This window comes from Dendrobates tinctorius, unplaced genomic scaffold, assembly GCF_039654945.1.
Source record: "Dendrobates tinctorius isolate UK_male_01 unplaced genomic scaffold, ASM3965494v1 ptg000113l, whole genome shotgun sequence".
In the NCBI taxonomy this organism is placed as follows: domain Eukaryota; kingdom Metazoa; phylum Chordata; class Amphibia; order Anura; family Dendrobatidae; genus Dendrobates; species Dendrobates tinctorius.
In genome coordinates, this window is record NW_027361781.1 from 634,570 (window position 1) to 660,589 (window position 26,020).

At 40.3% G+C, this 26,020-nt stretch overlaps 1 protein-coding gene across 2 annotated transcripts in view; it reads right to left on the reverse strand.

Annotated features, from left to right (window-relative positions):
• Positions 1–26,020, reverse strand: part of MYO5B (myosin VB) — a 267,195-nt gene that overhangs the window by 50,401 nt on the left and 190,774 nt on the right. For both annotated transcript variants that reach the window (XM_073589752.1, XM_073589753.1), the window contains exons 12-20: positions 25,811–25,951; positions 23,092–23,214; positions 20,828–20,911; positions 20,029–20,172; positions 18,511–18,608; positions 8,358–8,444; positions 4,052–4,163; positions 770–981; positions 374–530 (exon numbers count right to left, since the gene is read on the reverse strand). In XM_073589752.1, the coding sequence (XP_073445853.1) occupies positions 374–530; positions 770–981; positions 4,052–4,163; positions 8,358–8,444; positions 18,511–18,608; positions 20,029–20,172; positions 20,828–20,911; positions 23,092–23,214; positions 25,811–25,951 (1,158 nt within the window). The remainder of the gene's footprint in view (positions 1–373; positions 531–769; positions 982–4,051; positions 4,164–8,357; positions 8,445–18,510; positions 18,609–20,028; positions 20,173–20,827; positions 20,912–23,091; positions 23,215–25,810; positions 25,952–26,020) is intronic.

The following is a 26,020-nucleotide window of genomic DNA, read 5'->3' on the forward strand; positions in this document are numbered from 1 at the left end:
ACATTTATTTCTTGGAAACAAGTGGGACAACCAACATGGTCACCCAACTGATTGTCACCAATTCATTATACAGGCTGGCAGAGAGGTCTTAGGCTTCAGATACATCCTTATTGCATCACAGAAAAAGTGATCAGAAAAAAAGAGAATCATCGACAGATGGTGGAGGATGCGGGCAATGTTGTAAAATGTCTGCGAATAGTGATGAAATGGTGAAAGCTTCAATTTAACCACCTTGGACCTAGCAAAATGCTCCCAGAAAGGAGCAGTGCACAGATATCTGAAATCAAGGAGGCCATAGGTATCGATACTCAGATACTCCTGAGCGCGGTGCAGCTTGTGGAGAAACAATACTATAGAGTTAGCAATACACTACCTCCCGATAAACTCTTCTATCAAACATGCCCCGGGTGAAGGACTGGATAGTGATGGCTGCTCTTCGGACTCTCTGATAGACACGATACACACGGAGCATGCGGTATTGTTTTTGCAGGCAAATGGCGGCTTTAGTTCTGCGGAGATGGTCGGCCAACCTAGAGAAAAAAAAAAGTTAATAGTTTGTAGCTGGAAATGCCCTAAAGACTATTTTGCAAAAAGGCATCAATTAGGTTCTTTTATCTTCTGTAAATGATTATATATGGACAGCTGGTACAAGTGATACATTTTCTTGTGTAATATATGGATCACGCTGCTATAACCTGGGCATCTCCTTGCATATAATTACTGTATATATGTACAGCCAGTACAACAGCTGGGGCGAATCCTCTCATACCTGCGGGCAAGATGTCCCCGTGTGTATCTCTGGATGGTGATAGCAGCAGCTTTCATCCTCTTGTATTTCAGTCTCTGTAACCAGCCACGTACTGTTTTCTGAATCATAATGGTGGCGGCTCGGAACTTATCCGCACGCAGCTTTTCCAGATATGCTACTTGACCGGCACGGAAAAAGATCTTTGTGCGTCCAAATTGGAATTTGTCTGGATCCTGAAAAACACAATCTCTCATTCAGCGCGATCACTCAAGGGGCCGGACCTACAATGGGCGCCAAGTCACCCGCATATGCCGAGAGACTGCCCTACTCCCGAGTTGTACCTCTGAAAAACAAGATGTGAATAATGTCTAAGTCAGATAACATACTGGAGAGGTGTTTGTAGGGATCCAATGTCCCATGTCACCAGCTAGAATATTGCATGAATCTACTGAAGTCAATGGTCTACCATCTAATACTGTACTTTCCAGTCATCCCAAGTGCGCCAAAGTAAGAGCTATCTGCCTAAATCAGCCACTTGAAGGGTTTATAAAAAATGGATGACTTCCTCAATCCACAATTTTTTTATTATTATTTTTTTTAAGGGCCTTCAGCTTGATCTTGAGCAATGGTGACTTAATGGATGAACGTTCTGTAGGAAGATTAATCTTGTGCAAGACTAGATAGGTCCACCAGGGTTTTCGCCACCGTAATATTCATTGTACCAAGCCAACGGGTTGCTGGTCTTCCTCTTCACCTTGTCCCTTTTGTTCTTCCGTACGTGATGTCCTTCTCCAGTGATTGATCTGTTGTATGATGTGTCCAAAGTAGGCAAGTCACAACTTTGTGGCCCTTGCTTCGGGTGACATGTCTGGTTTGATTTGTTCCAAGATTGATTTGTTTGTTCTTCATGCCATCCATGCCATAGTATTGATAACATCCTTCTCCAGCTCCACATTTCGAAGGCGTCAATTCTTCTTTTGTCTTGTTTCTTTATTGTTCAGGTTTCACATCTGTATGTTACTACAGAAAAGACCAGACTATGTACAAGCTATGTCTTCATTGTCAGTGAACTGTACCACAATCTAAAGACCTTGTCCAGTGACTTCTGGCCTTGTCTCTGCATCTTGAGTGATCATTGATTTGAGATGGTGGAAGCCTTTACAACTTACAGTTTGTCGTTGTCCATCTCTAATGTGTCCCAGTCATATCTGTCAGTACTCGATATCTTTGTTTTCTTTGTGTTGAGCAGAAGTCTCATGTTCGAGCTTTTCCATCTTGACACTTCATAATAAGTCCTTCATTCCATCCACACTTGTGGCTATCAATGTTGTATCAACTGCGTTTTAAAGACTGTTGATGATTCGTCCAGCAATTTTGATTTCTTCTTCTTTTTCGACAAATCCAGTCTTCCTGAAAATAGCCTCTGCATTTAAATGGAAAGGAAATGGTGAAAGGATGCCGCCTTGTCTCTACTTTGAACCATGCCGTGTTGCCGTACTCCATTTGGACTGTTGCTTCCTGGTCGATGTAAAGGTTCCTAATGAGGCTGATCAGATGGTTCGGCACACACACATACTTTATGGTATTCCAAAATGTCTGGTGATCAACACAGTAGAAGGCTTCGCTGTTGTCAAAGAAGCAAAAATAGATCTCTTTTTTGTATTCTTTGACCTTTTCCATTATCTATCTAATGTTCTGAAATACATCTCTTGTTCCTCTGTCTATTGTCAATCCTGCTTTTTCCCTTGGCAGCTTTTTCTCAAAGTAAAGCTGAAACTGTCTTTGTAGGATCTTCAGTAGTATTTTGCTGGCATGAGGTATGAGCGCAGTAGTCTGTTTCCACAGTCGGTAGGCTCTCCCTCCTTGGAATAGGAATAAACACGGATCTTGTCCAGTCCTTGGGCCATTTACCAGTTGTCCACATCTGTTGACACAGGCGTGTGATGACATAAACTGCTGCTTTAGAAGTCTTTATTAGCTCTATTGGATTATTGACACGTACAAGTGCTTTGTTGTTTTGACAGAAGCTTTATCTCAGTATCGACTTCATCTTTCAGGATGTTCGTCTCGCTATCATCTCCAGTCTCCATTTCTTCCCGTATCACTGAGTCGTTCTAGTAGAGGTGCTCCATGTATTCTTTCCATCTTTCCTTGATCTGTTCTGGCTCAGTTAGTTTGTTCCTGTTGGCATCTTTCAACATTCCCAATCTTGGGTGAAACTTTTGTCGTATCTTTTGGTATACCTTCTTCCTGGTATTGCCCTTCAGATATTCACTTTATATCTCTGTACATATCTATTGGTAATAAAGTTCTTTGTCTGCTCGATTGGCTCTCTTTAGTCTTTTACTGATGTTGTCTGTGTACTGCTTGTTACTTTTTGCCATTTATTTTTCTTCGATGATCTTTAGGGTCTTTTCTGTTAACCATGGCTGTGGGGTCTCTTCTGCCTCTTGTTTATTGTCTTACTGCCCTCTTCAGTAATAATAGTCCTTATATGTGTCCATAATTCCTCAGGCTTTCTGTCAACGGTGTTCAGTGATGTAAATCAGTTGTGCAGACCGTTCCAAATATTTCAGGTATGTTGGTCAAATCAAAGTTGGAAACAGCCTGTTGTCTACTCTGTTTTCACAGCTTGACTCTAATCTTTGACGGCAAAAGTTCATGATCAGTCCTACAGTCAGCATCTGGCCTAGTTTTCACGGTAATGATTGATGACCTCCATCTTTGGAGAACACATACTGTATGTAGTCAATCTGATTCTTGTAGGCCCCACAATCTTAGGACAACTTCTTATAGGTTCTATTCGCATTTTTTCATATCACTGGAAAATACGGTAACCTGTTTTTGTAGATCTAGTTATTAAGAGTTTGAGGTTGCAATGACTAAATGATTTCTCTATTGTACTACTAGAGACTAGATAGGCAGGCATGTACAAAAGGGGAATTGATATACACACCCCGCTGTATATAAATGTGTAGTACAGAATGATCATGCAGCGTCTCTTGTACACATTAATCTTGGTTGGTGGGGAGCAGTAACCTCTTCATTAGGACACTAAGTGGCCTATGAGCCTCATGCTTTGAAGGAAACATCCTGCTACCCTCTCTATATAAACCATGTAACAGGTACAGTATGTCATAAACATGGCCGCGCGAGCACATTTTTGTATTCAATATTATTAACAACTAGTTTGGTTGGACAATGCCGATATCAGACACTACAAAAGCAGTGAAATTCTGTGGGTGTAAAGATAATGATCGAGTAACTGTAATATCGCTTGCTAACCATCTTCTAATCAGTCACCTTTATAAGGTTTTCCAGCAGGTTTTTACAGGGGATTTTCTTGTCAGTTTGGGAAAGATCCTTCTTAGTCATCAACACACGGTATCTAATGAAGAAATCATGATAGGTCCACCTAGAAAGAAACAAATTCAGAATGTTAACAGCACAAAACGAATCTCATTCCACGCAAACAAACCAACACTTTGAAAGACAAACTATGGATGTATAAACCCGCTTCCAGAGAACTATCCATTTCGGGACACTTTTGGGCATGGTTTTACTTATCTCTATTACTTCTGTGGTCCCATTCGGGGAATTGTCTGGGCAAAAATGGAACTCTTGGTAAGTATGTAAAACACTGCCACAAGTCGCCTCACCTCTTATATTCTAGTTACCCCTACCGCTGCCGTCCTGACTACTTCCTGTTACCAATGGGTTGTATAATTTCTCAGCACAATACCGGGTTTGTATTTGTAGTGTATTGTTGTAAATATTCCCCCTACCATCACCCCAGTAATATACAATAGAAATAAAGCTGTTCTGTCTATGCTATCGGATTAAGAGCCCGGGATGGAGCTCTCCAGCCGAGCGTGCTGAAAAAAGTGAGAACTGGTCACGACCCTCGGAAGGGAGAGCCTGACTTGTTCCTGGTGGGGAGAGCCTGCCGTGCAAACCCGACGGGGAGAGCTGGTCATGAATCTGGTGGGAAGAGTTGGTCATGCCTCCAGTTGTAGAACTAGGATCCCAGTCTAGATCGGTTCTCCTCCTGGAGGAGAAGAACCAGGGTTTTCCAGGAGGAAGCAAAACCTGATTGTCACAGATCTCACATCTATATTACTGGGAGAGATACACAGGCCTCACATCCAGCCTATATTGCAACGAGAGAGACAGACTTCCCATCCAGCCTACGGGTGCATCTCACAAATTAGAATATCATCAAAAAGTTAATTTATTTCAGCTCTTCAATACAAAAAGTGTATCTCATATTATATAGAGTCATTACACACAGAGTGATCTATTTCACGTGTTTATTTCTGTTAATGTTGATGATTATCAAAACTCAAAAGTCATTATCTCAGTAAATTAGAATACTTTATAACACCAGCTTGAAAAAATGATTTTAAAATCCGATATGTTGGCCTACTGAAATGTATGATCAGTAAATACACTTAATACTTGGTCGGGCTCCTTTGGCATTAATTACTGCATCAATGCGGCGTGGCATGGAGGCGATCAGCCTGTGGCACTGCTGAGGGGTTATGGAAGCCCAGGTTGCTTTGTTAGCAGCCTTCAGCTCATCTGCATTGTTGGGTCTGGTGTCTCTCATCTTCCTCTTGACAATACTCCATAGATTCTCTATGGGGTTAAGGTCAGGCGAGTTTGCTGCCAATCAAGAACAGTGATACTGTTGTTTGTAAACCAGGTATTGGTACTTTTGGCAGTGTGGACAGGGGCCAAGTCCTGCTGGAGAATGACATTTCCATCTCCAAAAAGCTTGTCGGCAGAGGGAAGCATGAAGTGCTCTAAAATGTCCTGGTAGTCGGCTGCCCTGACTTTGGTCTTGATAAAACACAGTGGACCTACACCAGCAGATGACATGGCTCCCCAAACCATCACTGATTGCGGAAACTTCACACTAGACCTCCAGCAGCTTGGATTGTGGCCTCTCCACTCATCCTGCAGAATCTGGGATCTTGATTTCCAAGGTGTAGTGAGTTTCACTTTTTGTATGTTATTGTTACTACTACTTACTATGTATTGGAAGAATCGAATTAAATTAACTTTTTGATGATATTCTAATTTTGTGAGATGCACCTGTATATTACTGGGACAGACACACAGATCTCCCATCTAGTCCATATTACTGGGAGGAAAACACAGGCCTCACATCCAGCCTATATTACTGGGAGAGACACACAGTCCTCCCATCCAGCCTATATTACTACGATAAACACATACACGTCCCATTCAGCCTATATTACTGGGAGAGACACACAGTCCTCCCATCCAGCCTATATTACTACGATAAACACATACACGTCCCATTCAGCCTATATTACTGGGAGAGACACACAGTCCTCCCATCCAGCCTATATTACTGCGATAAACACATACACCTCCAATTCAGCCTATATTACTGGGAGAGTTCCCCGAAGGAAATAATGTGTTTAAACAACAATTTTCTTAGTTGTACAAAAAAAAAATATATAACTCTGCTGGGTCTAGGAAATCTCGGTAAATATTATTGATGGCAACCCTCTACGCTGCATAGCACAGGTAGCAAAGTGACAGCTATCGCAATGTCAGGACCCTGAAAAAACAGGACCTTGTATTTCAGTTTTCTGGACTACTTCAAGTACAACATTACAATAAAGGGATTTTGAACTGAATTTGCTTTTGAGTCCAGGATTTATATTATTACTCTTGGTGAATTATGGGAAATCTACAACTGCTGGCTTCATCAGTCTGAAACATAAAGAACAATAAAGCTTAATAAATGAACAGAAGTTAGGAGCCATTTGAAACAAAACTATTCGTTCTTGGATGAGCAAAATATTGGGAACAGCTGCAAAGTCTGGAACATAGCTCTCAATTATGCTATTCTTCTTTCCGAACTAACGCAACAAAAATTTTCCTCCAGCTATGAAGTTTCGGAGAGTTCAAAATGTCTGGGATATTTATTTTCGGAATTAAAGTGATACCTGCTGACCGACGAATTACTACAATGCAGTAACTGCACAGCATAAAGCCTATGTAAAATATGGGAAATGAGCTGCAGAAGGGGAACAGAGTGGAAAATGCAATGTAACGGAATGGAAGTGAATTACAAATTAACAGCAAAAATGTGTAAGGGTGATCAATGTTAGATTAGTGAGAAGTGGACAACTGGGATCCCAATCGATCATACGAAACGGGAACTCCAGTCCTCTTTACCTCCTTTCCTTTTCCCATCCGTATCTGTCCAAGATGAATGCTTTGCAGTTTTCATCAGTGCCATGGACATTGACTAGAAAGGTAATGCAACTGCTCGGCTCAAACTCTGTTTAGGCTAGGGGGTAGCAATCGTAGTGGTCTCCAGTGAATGACAGGCTGCAAAGCTCTTGCGCAGCCACAGCTCCAATCCATAGGGGTGTTTCAGAGATCCATTCATAATTAATGAAGGTCTGATTCCCATCGATCAGCAAGTTATCACCTATCCTTTGTATACGTGATAATTTGTAAAGCTGGAAATAACACATAAAATGGTACCCATCACGTAACAAGTAAAAAGATTTGATTAGAAGAGGTTCAGGTGCAAAGAACCCAACACCTGATCACAAAGGTGCAAAAGAGCTCTTGGTTTCTGATTGGTTTGGCTTGGTTCTCCTTGGAGAGGGGAGCATGGGGTGCCCGGATTCATAGAGTGAATCATGAGTAAATGTCACGAGGGTGTCACGCTCCCCCCTGGAAGACCTGGAGTTAGATGGTCACGGGGAACGAGTTGCAGGTCTTCTTTAAAGATGGTATGATTTGTGTCCCATGTTGAATTGATTTAGTTTCCTCTGGTGCTGAAGAGGTTAACAACCCTTTCTATACTGGTCAGAAACATGCAGCTCCATTTCAGCTGCTTCTGATCTGGTAATTACATTTTCCTACAAAAACTGGTCCGACCTTCTTGTCGCTGCCGGTGAAAGATTTGTCTTCCTGTGCTGTGTGCTAAAGCGAAGTGGTTGGAGTAGAGTTGTTGTAGCAGTGTTCTGTGGTTTGCTGTAATAAGTTTGTGTTTATCTCCTGGTCCCTATTCCAATTTTGTTTATTCCTCCCTGTCCCTATCCTCCTCCCTGTTGTTGGTTAGTGCTTTTGTATGATAGGATTTATGTTAACCCTGTTTTGTCTTTGCGTCTTGTTTACCTTACATTTCTGTTCCATGCCTCATGGGGTGGGCAAGAGGACAAATCAGGTTTTAACAGGAACATAGTAAGGTCGAAGACTCGGGCTTCTCTACCATCAAGAGTACCCCCGGAACAAGGACAGTTAGGGTCCCAGATCCATGGACAGTTTGAGGACCCTGTTCCTTACAGCCACTTTTCAAATAGAAGTTTAAGTAAGTACCAAGTTCAGCCTTCTTAAGCCTCAACTGCTGGAGAAAGCTGCATGTACCTGCACAGTTATACCCACTCAATGACTAACTGTGTAATGCCTGGGAAGGCAAAGGTACAGTTACGGATCGTAAAAAGATTGGGTGCAAATAGGCTACTAAGCACTACAGCAGGCTGCATAAATGTACAGCCCATCTGAATGAAGTGATGGCCCCCTAAAAGAGGAGATGGACGGCCGGGTCACATACCTGGAAGGGTAGCCTGCGGCGCTGATTCTGATTGTTTCCAGAACGCCACAAGCTCTCAGCTGCTGCACTGCTCTTTTTGGATCGAAGCTGTAAAACAATAAATGGTGGTATACATAAAATGCAAGCAAATCTTTCTGGACATTGTGCCAATCACATATCTGCCAGTCACACTCAATGCAGATGTCAGAGTTATTACACAGATTAAATCAAAGTCATGTTTGGCAAGAAAAGCAAAACATTGATTTTCTACCAAGCAAACTAATTACTGTTTTACATAATTTGTGCATTAGAATCAAAGAAAACGCCTCAGCGCCGGCTGTCAATCATCTGACCATGTATTACATTCTAAAAAGCAAACTATAATTGGAAATAAAGTCAGAACAGCACGGAGGGGACAGAGACCCCAATTATACATTAATTTAAGAAAGATAATCAGATAAAAGATTACATTTAAAAAATTATCATGGAATACAAAACTAAGACAAGCTAAGTAGGAAACATTTTGTAAACATGAAGAAGTCACAATACTGCACCATAAAGGAGCACTCGGTATATCAATAGTACACACCATCACTTTACGACCAGCGGGGCTCTGACGTCTGAGACCCTAACCAATCTTGAGAATAAAGAGACCGCAGCCCTAAGTACTACAATACTGCTCCTATGTACAAGAATATAGCTACTATAATACTGCCCCCTATGTACAAGAATATAACTGCTATAATACTGCCCCTATATACAAGAATATAGCTACTATAATACTGCCCCTATGTACAAGAATATAACTACTATAATACTGCCTCCTATGTACAAGAATATAACTACTACAATACTGTCCCTATGTACAAGAATATAACTACTATAATACTGCCCCTATGTACAAGAATATAACTACAATACTGCCTCTATGTACAAGAATATAACTACTATAATACTGCCCCCTATGAACAAGTATATAACTACTGTAATACTGCTCCTATGTACAAGAATATAACTACTATAATACTGTCCCTATGTACAAGAATATAACTACTGTAATACTGCTCCTATGTACAAGAATATAACTACTATAATACTGCCCCCTATGTACAAGAATATAACTATTATAATACTGTCCCTAAAGAGACCGCAGCCCTAAGTACTACAATACTGCTCCTATGTACAAGAATATAACTACTATAATACTGCTCCTATGTACAAGAATATAACTACTGTAATACTGCTCCTATGTACAAGAATATAACTACTATAATACTGCCCCTATGTACAAGAATATAACTACTATAATACTGCTCCTATGTACAAGAATATAACTACTATAATAATGCCCCTATGTACAATAATATAACTACTATAATACTGTCCCCTATGTACAAGAATATAACTACTATAATACTGCCCCTATGTACAAGAATATAACTACTGTAATACTGCTCCTATGTACAAGAATATAACTACTATAATACTGTCCCTATGTACAAGAATATAACTACTGTAATACTGCTCTTATATACAAGAATATAACTACTATAATACTGCTCCTATGTACAAGAATATAACTACTATAATACTGCCCCCTATGTACAAGAATATAACTACTATAATACTGCTCCTATGTACAAGAATATAACTACTATAATACTGCCCCCTATGTACAAGAATATAACTACTATAATACTGCCCCTATGTACAAGAATATAGCTACTATAATACTACCCCTATGTACAAGAATATAACTACTATAATACTACCCCTATGTACAAGAATATAACTACTGTAATACTGCTCCTATGTACAAGAATATAACTACTATAATACTGTCCCTATGTACAAGAATATAACTACTGTAATACTGCTCTTATATACAAGAATATAACTACTATAATACTGCTCCTATGTACAAGAATATAACTACTATAATACTGCCCCCTATGTACAAGAATATAACTACTATAATACTGTCCCTATGTACAAGAATATAACTACTATAATACTGCCCCCTATGTACAAGAATATAACTACTATAATACGTCCCTATGTACAAGAATATAACTACTATAATACTGCCCCCTATGTATAAGAATATAACTACTATAATACTGCCCCCTATGTATAAGAATATAACTACTATAATACTGCCCCTATGTACAAGAATATAACTACTATAATACTGCCCCCTATGTACAAGAATATAACTACTATAATACTGCCCCCTATGTACAAGAATATAACTACTATAATACTGCCCCCTATGTACAAGAATATAACTACTATAATACTGCCACTATGTACAAGAATATAACTACTATAATACTGCCACTATGTACAAGAATATAACTACTATAATACTGCCACTATGTACAAGAATATAACTACTATAATACTGCCCCTATGTACAAGAATATAACTACTATAATACTGCCCCCTATGTACAAGAATATAACTACTATAATACTGCCCCCTATGTACAAGAATAGAACTACTATAATACTGCCACTATGTACAAGAATATAACTACTATAATACTGCCCCTATGTACAAGAATATAACTACTATAATACTGCCCCTATGTACAAGAATATAACTACTATAATACTGCCCCTATGTACAAGAATATAACTACTATAATACTGCCCCCTATGTACAAGAATATAACTACTATAATACTGCCCCCTATGTACAAGAATAGAACTACTATAATACTGCCACTATGTACAAGAATATAACTACTATAATACTGCCCCTATGTACAAGAATATAACTACTATAATACTGTCCCTATGTACAAGAATATAACTACTATAATACTGCCCCTATGTACAAGAATATAACTACTACAATACTGTCCCTATGTACAAGAATATAACTACTATAATACTGCCCCCTATGTACAAGAATATAACTACTGTAATACTGCTCCTATGTACAAGAATATAACTACTATAATACTGCCCCCTATGAACAAGAATATAACTACTGTAATACTGCTCCTATGTACAAGAATATAACTACTATAATACTGTCCCTATGTACAAGAATATAACTACTGTAATACTGCTCCTATGTACAAGAATATAACTACTATAATACTGCCCCCTATGTACAAGAATATAACTATTATAATACTGTCCCTAAAGAGACCGCAGCCCTAAGTACTACAATACTGCTCCTATGTACAAGAATATAACTACTATAATACTGCTCCTATGTACAAGAATATAACTACTGTAATACTGCTCCTATGTACAAGAATATAACTACTATAATACTGCCCCTATGTACAAGAATATAACTACTATAATACTGCTCCTATGTACAAGAATATAACTACTATAATAATGCCCCTATGTACAATAATATAACTACTATAATACTGTCCCCTATGTACAAGAATATAACTACTATAATACTGCCCCTATGTACAAGAATATAACTACTATAATACTGTCCCTATGTACAAGAATATAACTACTATAATACTGCCCCTATGTACAAGAATATAACTACTACAATACTGTCCCTATGTACAAGAATATAACTACTATAATACTGCCCCCTATGTACAAGAATATAACTACTGTAATACTGCTCCTATGTACAAGAATATAACTACTATAATACTGCCCCCTATGAACAAGAATATAACTACTGTAATACTGCTCCTATGTACAAGAATATAACTACTATAATACTGTTAGGTGGATTCATAACTGGCTTAGTGATCGGACCCAAAGAGTGGTCGTAAATGGCTGCACATCCAGTTGGAAGAATGTCTCAAGTGGGGTACCACAGGGCTCTGTCCTGGGCCCTGTATTGTTCAACATCTTTATCAACGATTTAGATGAAGGAATTGAGGGTAAACTGATTAAATTTGCTGATGACACAAAGCTAGGAGGGATAGCTAATACTAGAGAAGAGAGAGAGAGGATTCAAAAAGATTTAAATAAACTGGAGAAGTGGGCAGCAACTAACAGAATGGTTTTTAACAGGGAGAAATGCAAAGTACTACATCTGGGCAATAAAAATGAAAAAAGCATATATAGAATGGGAGGAATAGGGCTAAGTGACAGCACATGTGAAAAAGACTTGGGTATACTAATAGATCACAGACTGAATATGAGTCAACAGTGTGATGCAGCAGCAAAAAAGGCAAATGCAATTCTAGGATGTATTAACAGAAGCATACAGTCTAGATCACGTGAAGTAATTATTTCCCTCTACTCCTCTTTGGTCAGACCTCATCTGGAATATTGTGTCCAATTTTGGGCACCGCATTTTAAAAAAGACATCAACAAACTGGAGCAAGTTCAGAAAAGAGCGACCAGAATGGTGACCGGTCTGCAAACCCTGTCTTATGAGGAAAGGTTGCAGGATTTGGGAATGTTTAGTTTGCAAAAGAGAAGACTGAGAGGAGACTTAATAGCTGTCTACAAATATCTAAAGGGCTGTCACATTGTAGAAGGATCAACTTTATTCTCATTTGCACAAGGAAAGACTAGAAGCAATGGGATGAAGCTGAATGGGAGGAGACACAGATTAGATATTAGAAAAAACTTTTTGACAGTTAGAGTGATCAATGAGTGGAACAGGCTGCCACGAGAAGTGGTGAGTTCTCCTTCAATGGAAGTCTTCAAACAGAGGCTGGACAGACATCTAACTGGGATGATTTAGCGAATCCTGCTTTGAGCAGGGGGTTGGACCAGATGGCCCAGGAGGTCCCTTCCAACTCTACGATTCTATGATTCTATGATTCTATGATTCTATGTCCCTATGTACAAGAATATAACTACTGTAATACTGCTCCTATGTACAAGAATATAACTACTATAATACTGCCCCCTATGTACAAGAATATAACTATTATAATACTGTCCCTAAAGAGACCGCAGCCCTAAGTACTACAATACTGCTCCTATGTACAAGAATATAACTACTATAATACTGCTCCTATGTACAAGAATATAACTACTGTAATACTGCTCCTATGTACAAGAATATAACTACTATAATACTGCCCCTATGTACAAGAATATAACTACTATAATACTGCTCCTATGTACAAGAATATAACTACTATAATAATGCCCCTATGTACAATAATATAACTACTATAATACTGTCCCCTATGTACAAGAATATAACTACTATAATACTGCCCCTATGTACAAGAATATAGCTACTATAATACTGCCCCTATGTACAAGAAAATAGCTACTATAATACTACCCCTATGTACAAGAATATAACTACTATAATACTACCCCTATGTACAAGAATATAACTACTGTAATACTGCTCCTATGTACAAGAATATAACTACTATAATACTGTCCCTATGTACAAGAATATAACTACTGTAATACTGCTCTTATGTACAAGAATATAACTACTATAATACTGCTCCTATGTACAAGAATATAACTACTATAATACTGCCCCCTATGTACAAGAATATAACTACTATAATACTGTCCCTATGTACAAGAATATAACTACTATAATACTGCCCCCTATGTACAAGAATATAACTACTATAATACGTCCCTATGTACAAGAATATAACTACTATAATACTGCCCCCTATGTATAAGAATATAACTACTATAATACTGCCCCCTATGTATAAGAATATAACTACTATAATACTGCCCCTATGTACAAGAATATAACTACTATAATACTGCCCCTATGTACAAGAATATAACTACTATAATACTGCCCCCTATGTACAAGAATATAACTACTATAATACTGCCCCCTATGTACAAGAATATAACTACTATAATACTGCCACTATGTACAAGAATATAACTACTATAATACTGCCACTATGTACAAGAATATAACTACTATAATACTGCCACTATGTACAAGAATATAACTACTATAATACTGCCCCTATGTACAAGAATATAACTACTATAATACTGCCCCCTATGTACAAGAATATAACTACTATAATACTGCCCCCTATGTACAAGAATAGAACTACTATAATACTGCCACTATGTACAAGAATATAACTACTATAATACTGCCCCTATGTACAAGAATATAACTACTATAATACTGCCCCTATGTACAAGAATATAACTACTATAATACTGCCCCTATGTACAAGAATATAACTACTATAATACTGCCCCCTATGTACAAGAATATAACTACTATAATACTGCCCCCTATGTACAAGAATATAACTACTATAATACTGCCACTATGTACAAGAATATAACTACTATAATACTGCCACTATGTACAAGAATATAACTACTATAATACTGCCCCTATGTACAAGAATATAACTACTATAATACTGCCCCCTATGTACAAGAATATAACTACTATAATACTGCCCCCTATGTACAAGAATAGAACTACTATAATACTGCCACTATGTACAAGAATATAACTACTATAATACTGCCCCCTATGTACAAGAATATAACTACTATAATACTGCCCCCTATGTACAAGAATATAACTACTATAATACTGCCACTATGTACAAGAATATAACTACTATAATACTGCTCCTATGTACAAGAATATAACTACTATAATACTGCCCCTATGTACAAGAATATAACTACTATAATACTGCCCCCTATGTACAAGAATATAACTACTATAATACTGCCCCCTATGTACAAGAATATAACTACTATAATACTGCCACTATGTACAAGAATATAACTACTATAATACTGCCACTATGTACAAGAATATAACTACTATAATACTGCCCCTATGTACAAGAATATAACTACTATAATACTGCCCCCTATGTACAAGAATATAACTACTATAATACTGCCCCCTATGTACAAGAATAGAACTACTATAATACTGCCACTATGTACAAGAATATAACTACTATAATACTGCCCCCTATGTACAAGAATATAACTACTATAATACTGCCCCCTATGTACAAGAATAGAACTACTATAATACTGCCACTATGTACAAGAATATAACTACTATATTACTGCCCCTATGTACAAGAATATAACTACTATAATACTGCTCCTATGTACAAGAATATAACTACTATAATACTGCCCCTATGTACAAGAATATAACTACTATAATACTGCCCCCTATGTACAAGAATATAACTACTATAATACTGCTCCTATGTACAAGAATATAACTACTATAATACTGCTCCTATGTACAAGAATATAACTACTATAATACTGCTCCTATGTACAAGAATATAACTACTATATTACTGCCCCTATGTACAAGAATATAACTACTATAATACTGCCCCCTATGTACAAGAATATAACTACTATAATACTGCTCCTATGTACAAGAATATAACTACTATAATACTGCTCCTATGTACAAGAATATAACTACTATAATACTGCCCCCTATGTACAAGAATATAACTACTATAATACTACTCCTATGTACAACACTTTCCCCCAGCATACACAGATATATCTTGAGAATGACATCTATGCCAGATGGAAATCAGACAGTGAAATTACACATCTGCTTCAGTTTCTTTCTTCCTTTCTGACTATTTCCGTCCTTATGGAGCTATAGAAACAATGAGACAAAATCCAGCAGACCCATCTGTGAGCAGAAATATTTATCAGCCGCTCTGGCGATGTCGGGCCTTTTAACGCCAGCTGTGTTGTACCAGTCATAAGAGCTGCATCTATACGGAGGATGCATTTATTAAGCCTGTGCACAGATGCAGCAGAGCTGAGCTTGCTCGGTGTTTGCATTTTTGACTTTCCATAAGGCTGAGTAACACGAGGTCCCAATCAATGATCAGTTCGGCTCTGCTACATTGGTATTACGGGACGCAAGTGGCAAATCCTCCTTGTAGCCCCATTCACTTGAATAGGGTTGTGATGCAATACCAGGCACACCACCAAGTCAGGCGGGACGCTGTTTTATAAGAAGTCACAGGGTACACGAGCAAAGAGAAAACTAGAAAATGATTGCAAGCCTTTGTGACAAGCGGGGTCTTACCTCCATGTCCGCAGCGCAGAGGGCAGGCCGTGTGAAGCCGCGGATAACCGGTTCCCAGGCTCAATAACCCAGATCTCCAGCTCTGCCCAGATACACTTACACACAGACAATCGTGCGACTGTCCCCTCCTGCATCTCATTATTCATCCTTAGGTCTGGCTTTTATAAATACAACATAGCAGAGCTGAACTTGTCATTCCCAGCTTGTTGGTGTACTGTGACCTGCAGTCCTACGTAAGCCCAGACTGCGATATCCCCAAATGACCAACTCAGCTCTGCTATATCTGTACAATCAGCCATCTGGCTGCGGTGTTAGGGCTCCTATACAGGTTACTAATCTCAGTGCCGGGACGTGAAGACTTCTGCACATAAGCCGCCGGTGCCATTACAGACTCATAGCTGTGCGGAAAGGATGGGTGTGAACCTGGCTCTATGTTCTGTTCTCATCCGACAATATGATCTCTCCGCCACACACAGAGAGATGGGAAACAGGAGAGACAAGAAACTCTGAATATTATGTGGTCAATATGGGCAGATAAAATAAGGGATATGGGAGGGACAGCGACATAAGAGCCACGATATCTGTAACGCTGCGCTCGGATGTGTGGTCATGGCAGATAAAAATGGGATATATCCATTAGATATGCTCAGTAACAACCTGTATTATACTCCAGAGCTGTGCTCACTATTCTGCTGGTGCAGATAAGTTACATTACTTATCCTGTACTGTTAAGTCAGACCATCCTGTACAAACACAGTGATTCCATCAGCAGAATAGTGAGTGCAGCTCTGGAGAATAATACAGGAGGTAACTCAGGATTCAGTAATGTAATGTATGTACACAGTGACTGCACCAGCAGAATAGTGAGTGCAGCTCTGGGGTATAATACAGGATGTAACTCAGGATCAGTAATGTAATGTATGTACACAGTGACTGCACCAGCAGAATAGTGAGTGTAGCTCTGGAGTATAATACAGGATGTAACTCAGGATCAGTAATGTGATGTATGTACACAGTGACTGCACCAGCAGAATAGTGAGTGCAGCTCTGGAGTATAATACAGGATGTAACTCAGGATCAGTAATGTGATGTATGTACACAGTGACTGCACCAGCAGAATAGTGAGTGCAGCTCTGGAGTATAATACAGGATGTAACTCAGGATCAGTAATGTGATGTATGTACACAGTGACTGCTCCAGCAGAATAGTGAGTGCAGCTCTGGAGTATAATACAGGATGTAACTCAGGATCAGTAATGTATGTACACAGTGACTGCACCTGCAGAATAGTGAGTGTAGCTCTGGAGTATAATACAGGATGTAACTCAGGATCAGTAATGTGATGTATGTACACAGTGACTGCACCAGCAGAATAGTGAGTGCAGCTCTGGAGTATAATACAGGATGTAACTCAGGATCAGTAATGTGATGTATGTACACAGTGACTGCTCCAGCAGAATAGTGAGTGCAGCTCTGGAGTATAATACAGGATGTAACTCAGGATCAGTAATGTAATGTATGTACACAGTGACTGCACCAGCAGAATAGTGAGTGCAGCTCTGAAGTATAATACAGGATGTAACTCAGGATCAGTAATGTAATGTGTGTACACAGTGACTGCACCAGGAGAATAGTGAGTGCAGCTCTGGAGTATAATACAGGATGTAACTCAGGATCAGTAATGTAATGTATGTACACAGTGACTGCACCAGCAGAATAGTGAGTGCAGCTCTGAAGTATAATACAGGATGTAACTCAGGATCAGTAACGTAATGTGTGTACACAGTGACTGCACCAGCAGAATAGTGAGTGCAGCTCTGGGGTATAATACAGGATGTAACTCAGGATCAGTAATGTAATGTGTGTACACAGTGACTGCACCAGGAGAATAGTGAGTGCAGCTCTGGGGTATAATACAGGATTTAACTCAGGATCAGTAATGTAATGTATGTACACAGTGACTGCACCAGCAGAATAGTGAGTGCAGCTCTGGAGTATAATACAGGATGTAACTCAGGATCAGTAATGCAATGTATGTACACAGTGACTGCACCAGCAGAATAGTGAGTGCAGCTCTGGAGTATAATACAGGATGTAACTCAGGATCAGTGCAGGATAAGTGTTGGTACATTATACATGAAATGAATAGGTCTCACCTGAATGCTAGCTTTTCATCATTGGGCTTAATGCAGCGTACATAATGAGGTGTGGTTGCATTTAAAGTCTCCATGAGCAACTGGAGAGAATTCCGAAACTGAAAAAGAGTAAATACAAATTATTTTCCATTAGTGATCTGTCCTCTGATATCAGACTCTCATCTCTATTCCCCAGATGTGTGGTGGATCCTGTAGTCACGCCTTACTCCCTTCACTCTGACCCCTGATATACTGTCTACAGGTTATCAATGACATATAACTGCAGGGTTGTGTGTAGTCTGTAACCATAGAGACACATCAGTCTGCACAGTGACTGTATACAAAAAACAAATTGTGACTTTTTATATTATGTTTTTTTACAGCTTTCATATCGGAATGTAATAATCAAGATTCAAGCTGCCGGACGCTTCATGTTAGATCACGGATTATCATCTTTGAAGTAGACGGATATTAGCAACCAACATAAACAAAAAAAATACATTGATGCCTGTCACTGAAAGAAACAATGGATAAGACCGGAAAAGTTGGACTCTGTATTATCCTACTTTCACTTAAAGGGAATCGGGCAGCAACTATTTATATGGGCATGTAGATCTTTCAAAGACAAGTCCACCAATATCTGTACATGGCTGGTCTTTTCCTCTCCTACTGACAAATCATTGTCTGAACTGATATGTAAATGAGACTTAAGATTTTTGGCAGATTTGAAGCCTCTGTCACTCCAGCTCTATTCCCCACCTCCTCCTGCTTCCTGACAACCTCTATTCTGGGTGATTTCAGGCAAAGCAGTTAAGCAGGAGGAGGCCACACTGGGCAGGGATTAGAGATGGAGTGACAGAGGCTTCAGATCTACTATAGCTCTATAACCTGTGTCACTCTGGCTCTATTCCCCACCCAGTGACGAATCCTCCTGTATGACTGACAGCCTGTAAACTGTGTGATTTCAGGCAAAGGAGTAGTCGGTCAAGTAGGATGAGGCCGCACTGGGCAGGGAATAGAGCCAGAGTGACAGAGGCTTCATATCTACTATAGCTCTTTAGCTTGAATCACTTTGGCTCTATTCCCCACCCCGTGTCAAATCCTCTTGCATAACTAACAACCTCTATACTGTGTGATTTCAGGCAAAAGAGTAGTCAGTCAAGCAGAAGGAGGTGGGAAATAGAACTAGAGTGACAGAGGCTTCAGATCTACTATAGTTCTTTAGCCTAAGCCACTCAGGCTCTATTCTCCGCCCAGTGCCGAATCCTCCTTCATGACTGACAGCCTCTATACTATTTGATTTCGGGCAAAGCAGTAGTCAGTGAAGCAGTAGGAGGCTGCACTGAGCGGGGAATAGAGCTAAAGTGACAGAGGCTTCAGATCTACTATTGCTCTAAAGCCTATGTCACTCCAACTCTTTTACCCGCCCAGTGCCGAATTCTCCTACATGACTGACAGCCTCGATGCTGTGCGACTTTCAGCAAAGGAGTCATCAGTCCAGCAGGTGAAGGTGGCAGCGATTAGATATGTGATATTTACCTGGTGTCCCACTGTTTTCTTATGTTCCTTATTGGCATTTTTAATGGCCGGTTTGGCCGGTCTGACGTTAATTTTGGATTTTCCGCTCGGGGTCGGGGGGACGGGATCCTTGTCGTCTTGGAACAGATCGGCGACCAGTTGATACTGTCGGACAAACACACATCAGCGATACACATCTGACTGTAACTTTAGGAATTTTCTGACTTTACAAAAAGAAAACTTTTGGGGGTTGTCCGATACTTTTATATTGATGACCAGCAGCAGATCGGTGAGCGGGGGGTCCCCCATTAATCAGATGTTCTTGTTACATCCAAAGAAAACTTATACTAAGAATTTCCTACTTTTAGGAGTTTAATGACTTCATAGATTTTAACCTGCACTTCTACAATGTGGCAAATTATCAGCAAAGGAGAGAGATTCATGCTGTCACTTTATAAGGGGTATAGCCATTTGGGGGTCTGATTTCTGGGACCGTCACTAATCCTGAGACTACAGGGGCATTCAGGGCTGGGGTAGAGATACATCACTTTCTAATTTTTCTTTACAGGGTGCACAGAACTCTACGTTGGCCATGGTGGTCCGAGAGGCCTTGTCCACCACCTTGCACATATCCTAGCCCTCTGCCTTTATTTTAGGAGATGGGAATACCCCTTTAAGACACATTTTAAGCTTCCAGGTCTATTTGGATTTTTTAAAACCTTTCGACATTAATAGAAATGTTTTAGCAATCAGAGATAGTGAAAAAGAGTCAAAAATGTATCCAAAAAAAATCACAATGTGTGATGGAGAAAAATCTTACCTTACTGGCTTTCAGGATATTAATCTGCTCTTCATACACCGTATCCCGATTTTTCTCCAGGAAGCCGTCACACTGGTACTCCACCTACACAACATACATGTCTGATGGGTTATCGGTGTGTGATGAGGTCACACAGAAGATGGAACAATATACGGCCGAATAAGAAAACCGTACACAAGTTAATGAATGGACCGGATTTTTGGCTTTCCATATAGAGCTGCAGTTTGTGCTCCGGAGCTGGATTCCCTGATCTCGTTTCTTTTCAATCCAGACAGTGGATTCCCATTTTTTCTGAGTGGTCCCAGCAGTCGGACCCTCGCCGATCAGCAAGTCATCACTTTTCCATTGGGTAGCTGATCTCTTCTAGTGCTGGGAATTACTCTTTACAAACGCAATTTCATCTTTTTTTTCAAGGTTTCAGAGGAAGAAAAACTCTATAACAACTTGTAATAAAAAAGTCTGAATCTTTATGTAGTCACTCGGATACCAAAAAATGAAATTCGCCCTTCCATTTATAAAGGTCACTTTGCCTCCAGCGCACAATAGTCAATATCATTTTGTCAGGCGATTTGCTGCAATAACCTGAGATCTAGTTCTGTGACCTTCTCCGTGTCCGGCACCACGGGGGGAAGCCTGACGGGAAATTATACCCAAAACTCAGACCATGTAAACTCAGCTAAGGTAACGAAAAAAGCCAAAAAATCAATCTAAGCTACTTGTGTTCTACATTAACGGTGAAACATTACCGAAACGGCGCCATGTACTGCAAATACTGTAATCTAGATCCTGGAAGACACCATGCTGCCGCATAACGCCGGTGTCACTAGCCCAGGTTCTAATGCTGATTTTGTTATATTTACGTCATCTCGTCTCTGAATTTTCTTCCAATTTCCGAAAAATCATTTAAAATGATAAAATTACGTCTATCTGCTACCACCAAGAGGCGATCACTGAAGACACCTTTATTATCGTGTTTAATGGGAGCCTTACAAATCTCTGTACAGTCAGCTCCCTCTAGTGGCGGCTGCTGTGAGCTGTATAAATCTATATGCTTTCAGCTCCCCTTAGTGGCAGCTGCAGTGAACTGCACAAATCTATATGCAGTGAGCTCCCCCTTGTGGCAGCTGCTGTAAACTCTATAAATCTATATGCAGTGAGCTCCCTCTAGTGGCAGCTGCTGTAAACTATAAATCTATATGCAGTGAGCTCCCTCTAGTGGCAGCTGCAGTGAACTGCACAAATCTATATGCAGTGAGCTCCCCCTTGTGGCAGCTGCTGTAAACTCTATAAATCTATATGCAGTGAGCTCCCTCTAGTGGCAGCTGCTGTAAACTCTATAAATCTATATGCAGTGAGCTCCCTCTAGTGGCAGCTGCAGTGAACTGCACAAATCTATATGCAGTGAGCTCCCCCTTGTGGCAGCTGCTGTAAACTCTATAAATCTATATGCAGTGAGCTCCCTCTAGTGGCAGCTGCTGTAAACTCTATAAATCTATATGCAGTGATCTCCCTCTAGTGGCAGCTGCAGTGAACTGCACAAATCTATATGCAGTGAGCTCCCCCTTGTGGCAGCTGCTGTAAACTCTATAAATCTATATTTAGTGAGCTCCCTCTAGTGGCAGCTGCTGTAAACTCTATAAATCTATATTTAGTGAGCTCCCTCTAGTGGCAGCTGCTGTAAACTATATGAATCTAGATGCAGTGAGCTCCCTCTAGTGGCAGCTGCAGTGAACTGCACAAATCTAGATGCAGTGAGCTCCCCCTTGTGGCAGCTGCTGTAAACTCTATAAATCTATATGCAGTGAGCTCCCTCTAGTGGCAGCTGCTGTAAACTCTATAAATCTACATTCAGTGAGCTCCATCTAGTGGCAGCTGCTGTAATCTATATGACTATGTGCCGTGACGAGCGCTCCCTAGTGGTGGCTGCTGGCACTCAGAATTTTACCATTTAACTCTGGCTGTGTGAAGAGATGTCAATGGCTTCAGTAGTAATGATTCCGAGTGTGTGATCCTGTGACTGTAGGCCACATCAACAGTGGAGAGCTCTGAACTCGCAAAGGATCTAACTGGTGAATTATGGTAAGCTCCCTCTAGTGGCGGATACAGGTATTCAGCATGTCATGTTTTAACTCTATGCCTTTGAAAGGGATATTTTGAAAAACTTTAGCCATTATAATTAATCTTGGACCTTAAAAAAAAACATTTTGATTACGTGGACTTTCACTTTTGACGCATTGACTATATCATCGAGAGTCATCACTTACCTTGTCAGCAAAGTGAACGACGATAAAAGAGATGTTAGACATCCGAGGCTTCTTGAAGTGCTGACTGCTGCCGTGCCGGTCGTACAACTTCTGAGCCCAGTTTTGGTCCGTGCCCTTTGGGACCTACAGACAAAACAACTTGTCACTATAGTGCGGCACTAAATGGTGCATCTGGCCAGGAGTAAAAGGTGAAACCTAATTCTACAGATCTACATCACAGAGAGCTATAGCTTTCCATGGAAGGAAGTCAACAAGAGTCAGCGATTTCCTCGACATTCAACTTTAATGTGGTCGAGTGCTCACAAATGAGCCGAGAAAAGCTAAAAAAAAAATAGTTGGATAAAAGAGTTACTAACTCTTGTCAGAAGCAGCTCACTGATGGATTCTCAGTTAACTCTTGCCGCAGCAAGCAACCCAGAGGTGCAAATTTTTTAATGAAACCCAATTACAAAAGTTATTTTTAACCCCTAATATATTCATTTAAGAAGAAATTCAAGGAATTTTTGCAATGAAAATGGTTCTCCAGGAGTTCAAACTCGAGAGAAGATTCTGAGGGTCAGACTCCATAAGCTGATTGCAGGGGCTGCGCTGTGTCCTGTTCATTGTGTACAGGGCTCCACACTGTTGTGCCTGGTATTGCAGCTTATCGGTGCCCACATAAGCCAAGATTTTTGTATCCTCTGATAACCCCTTTATGTGTGAATGGGCATTAAAAGGTTATTCCCCATCTGTATCATTAGTTAGTGCTTGTAGAAACAAGCATTTTTCCAATTAACTGCATACTAAAATTTGCATCCTTTCGTAAGATATTCACACTTCTCTTTTGTCTACAGCTCGTTGCCTAGGAGACCGACCACTGCCGTCTAACATATAATACTGCGCTTAAGCAGGCCAAGATCATGAGGTGACAGCGCGCTCCAGCGATCCTGTCCAGTTTTAAAACCTTGCTTGCAAGCTCAATAAAAAAGAGCTTGTAAACACTGCGCATGCTCTGTTGTCTATCAGCGGTAGTCGGTCTCCTAGGCAACGAGCTGTAATCAAAAGAAAAGTGTTAATATCTCAAGAATGGCTCAATATTTTAATAAGCATTAAATTGCAAAACGGATTGTATTTGCAAACTCTATCGGGCAATGTCCATTTAAGAAGATGGGAATAACCCTTAGGCTATGTGCACACGTTACGGATTCTGTTGTGGATCCGCAGCGTTTTTGGCCCTGCAGATCCACAGCAGATTTTGCTGCGTTGTACAGTACCTTTAAATTCAATGGAAAAAAAAAAAACGCTGTGCACATGCTGCGGAATTTTCCGCGCGGATTAGCTGCTGTAATGATCAACGTGTGACGGGACACACCGCCTCCAGCAGGGCGAATTTATATGACACACGCGACCCTGGATACACCGCCTCCAGTAGGGAAAATTTAAATAACACATGCAGCCGGATACACTGCCTCCAGCAGGCGAATTTCAGAAATACACGTAAAACCGGATACACCGCCTCCAGCAGGGAGAATTTAAATAATAAAGGGAAACACCAGGGAAACAATTACAATGGTTTGCCCTGTGATAGGGAACGGGGACGTGGAGACCTCCTGCACTCCCCTGAGTCAGTGTTTCTACACTGCTACTGATCCCTAGGCCGGTTCTGCACCGGGCACCGCTCAGGATACCTTTAAATATTAGCTCGCCCTGCACCTACCCCTTTCTAGTGAAATGGCCGGTGCACTGAAACACACATAAAGGAAAGGTACAAACAGGGAAACACCACTTAGCTTTGCTCTTGCTCCCAGCAACAGAGTCCACCACCAGAATGCAGCTTTCCTCCTGAATAGCTGCCACCAAGCTCTGTCAGAGCTGCAAGGAAATCCCCCCTGACTCCTTCCACACCAGGACTCTGACTGTGCTGCAAGGAACTCTCTCTCCCTCCTTTCTTTTCCAAGGATGGTTGGAAATGAACACCATCACCAAAACCAGTGAGAGCACATGACACACCTTTATAGTTAAACCAGAGGAATCACACCTGTTAGTGATTCCTTTGTAATAATGCTAACCACCACCGGGGGCAAACTAGAACAAAAGACACCACTGTGTAATAATCCTAATGGCCACCGGGGGCAAAACCAAACTTAAGCACACAGCTTAAGGAAAAAAAAGGTTACATGTGCTTTTAACTGTCATCATCCCACCTGGATCATGACAGCTGCGGTTTTAAATCCGCAGCATATCAATTCTTTGTGCGGATTCCGCAGCGGTTTGACACCTTCTCCATGATCAGGTGTCAAACCGCAGGCTAATCCGCAGGTAAAATGCAGGTCTTTTGACCTGCGGATTTAGCCAAATCCGCGCGGAAAAATCTGGAGCACAATCCGCAACGTGTGCACATACCCTTATAATAGAACGACATGACAGCATAAATCACTAATCAACATGTACATCCACTTGTCTGAAATGTATGTCTGCTTATCCTGACTAATACTGTACAACCTTCTCTTTGCTTATTATCAGTGTGACAGCAGCTTATCTTGGCTCATACTACACACCAGATCCATTTATCAGAAAGTGTTACACTAAAACTATTCCCTTCACCAAGGTGGTTTATCACTAAAGAGTGGTTAATTTTTATACCCTGTACTAGGGACTAGTCAGGTCTACAACAAATGTCACACAGGAAAAATAAACTACAAGGTATAAACTCTGTATCTGTCCTGATAAGTAGACTTACCTTACACTCCTCGTCCAGAAGGTCCAGAATACCAAGTTTGGCCTCAATCAGGTCAATGCAGGGCTGATTATCGTAGAAATCAATGAGGGTCCATGGGATTTGCTCCTTCATATATTCCTCTTGCTCCAGTTTAAACACATGCTGCAAGGGAAACATCGCTGGTATTGGAAACTTACTAAAAGCAGTATATCACACACCACCTTGCTCTTT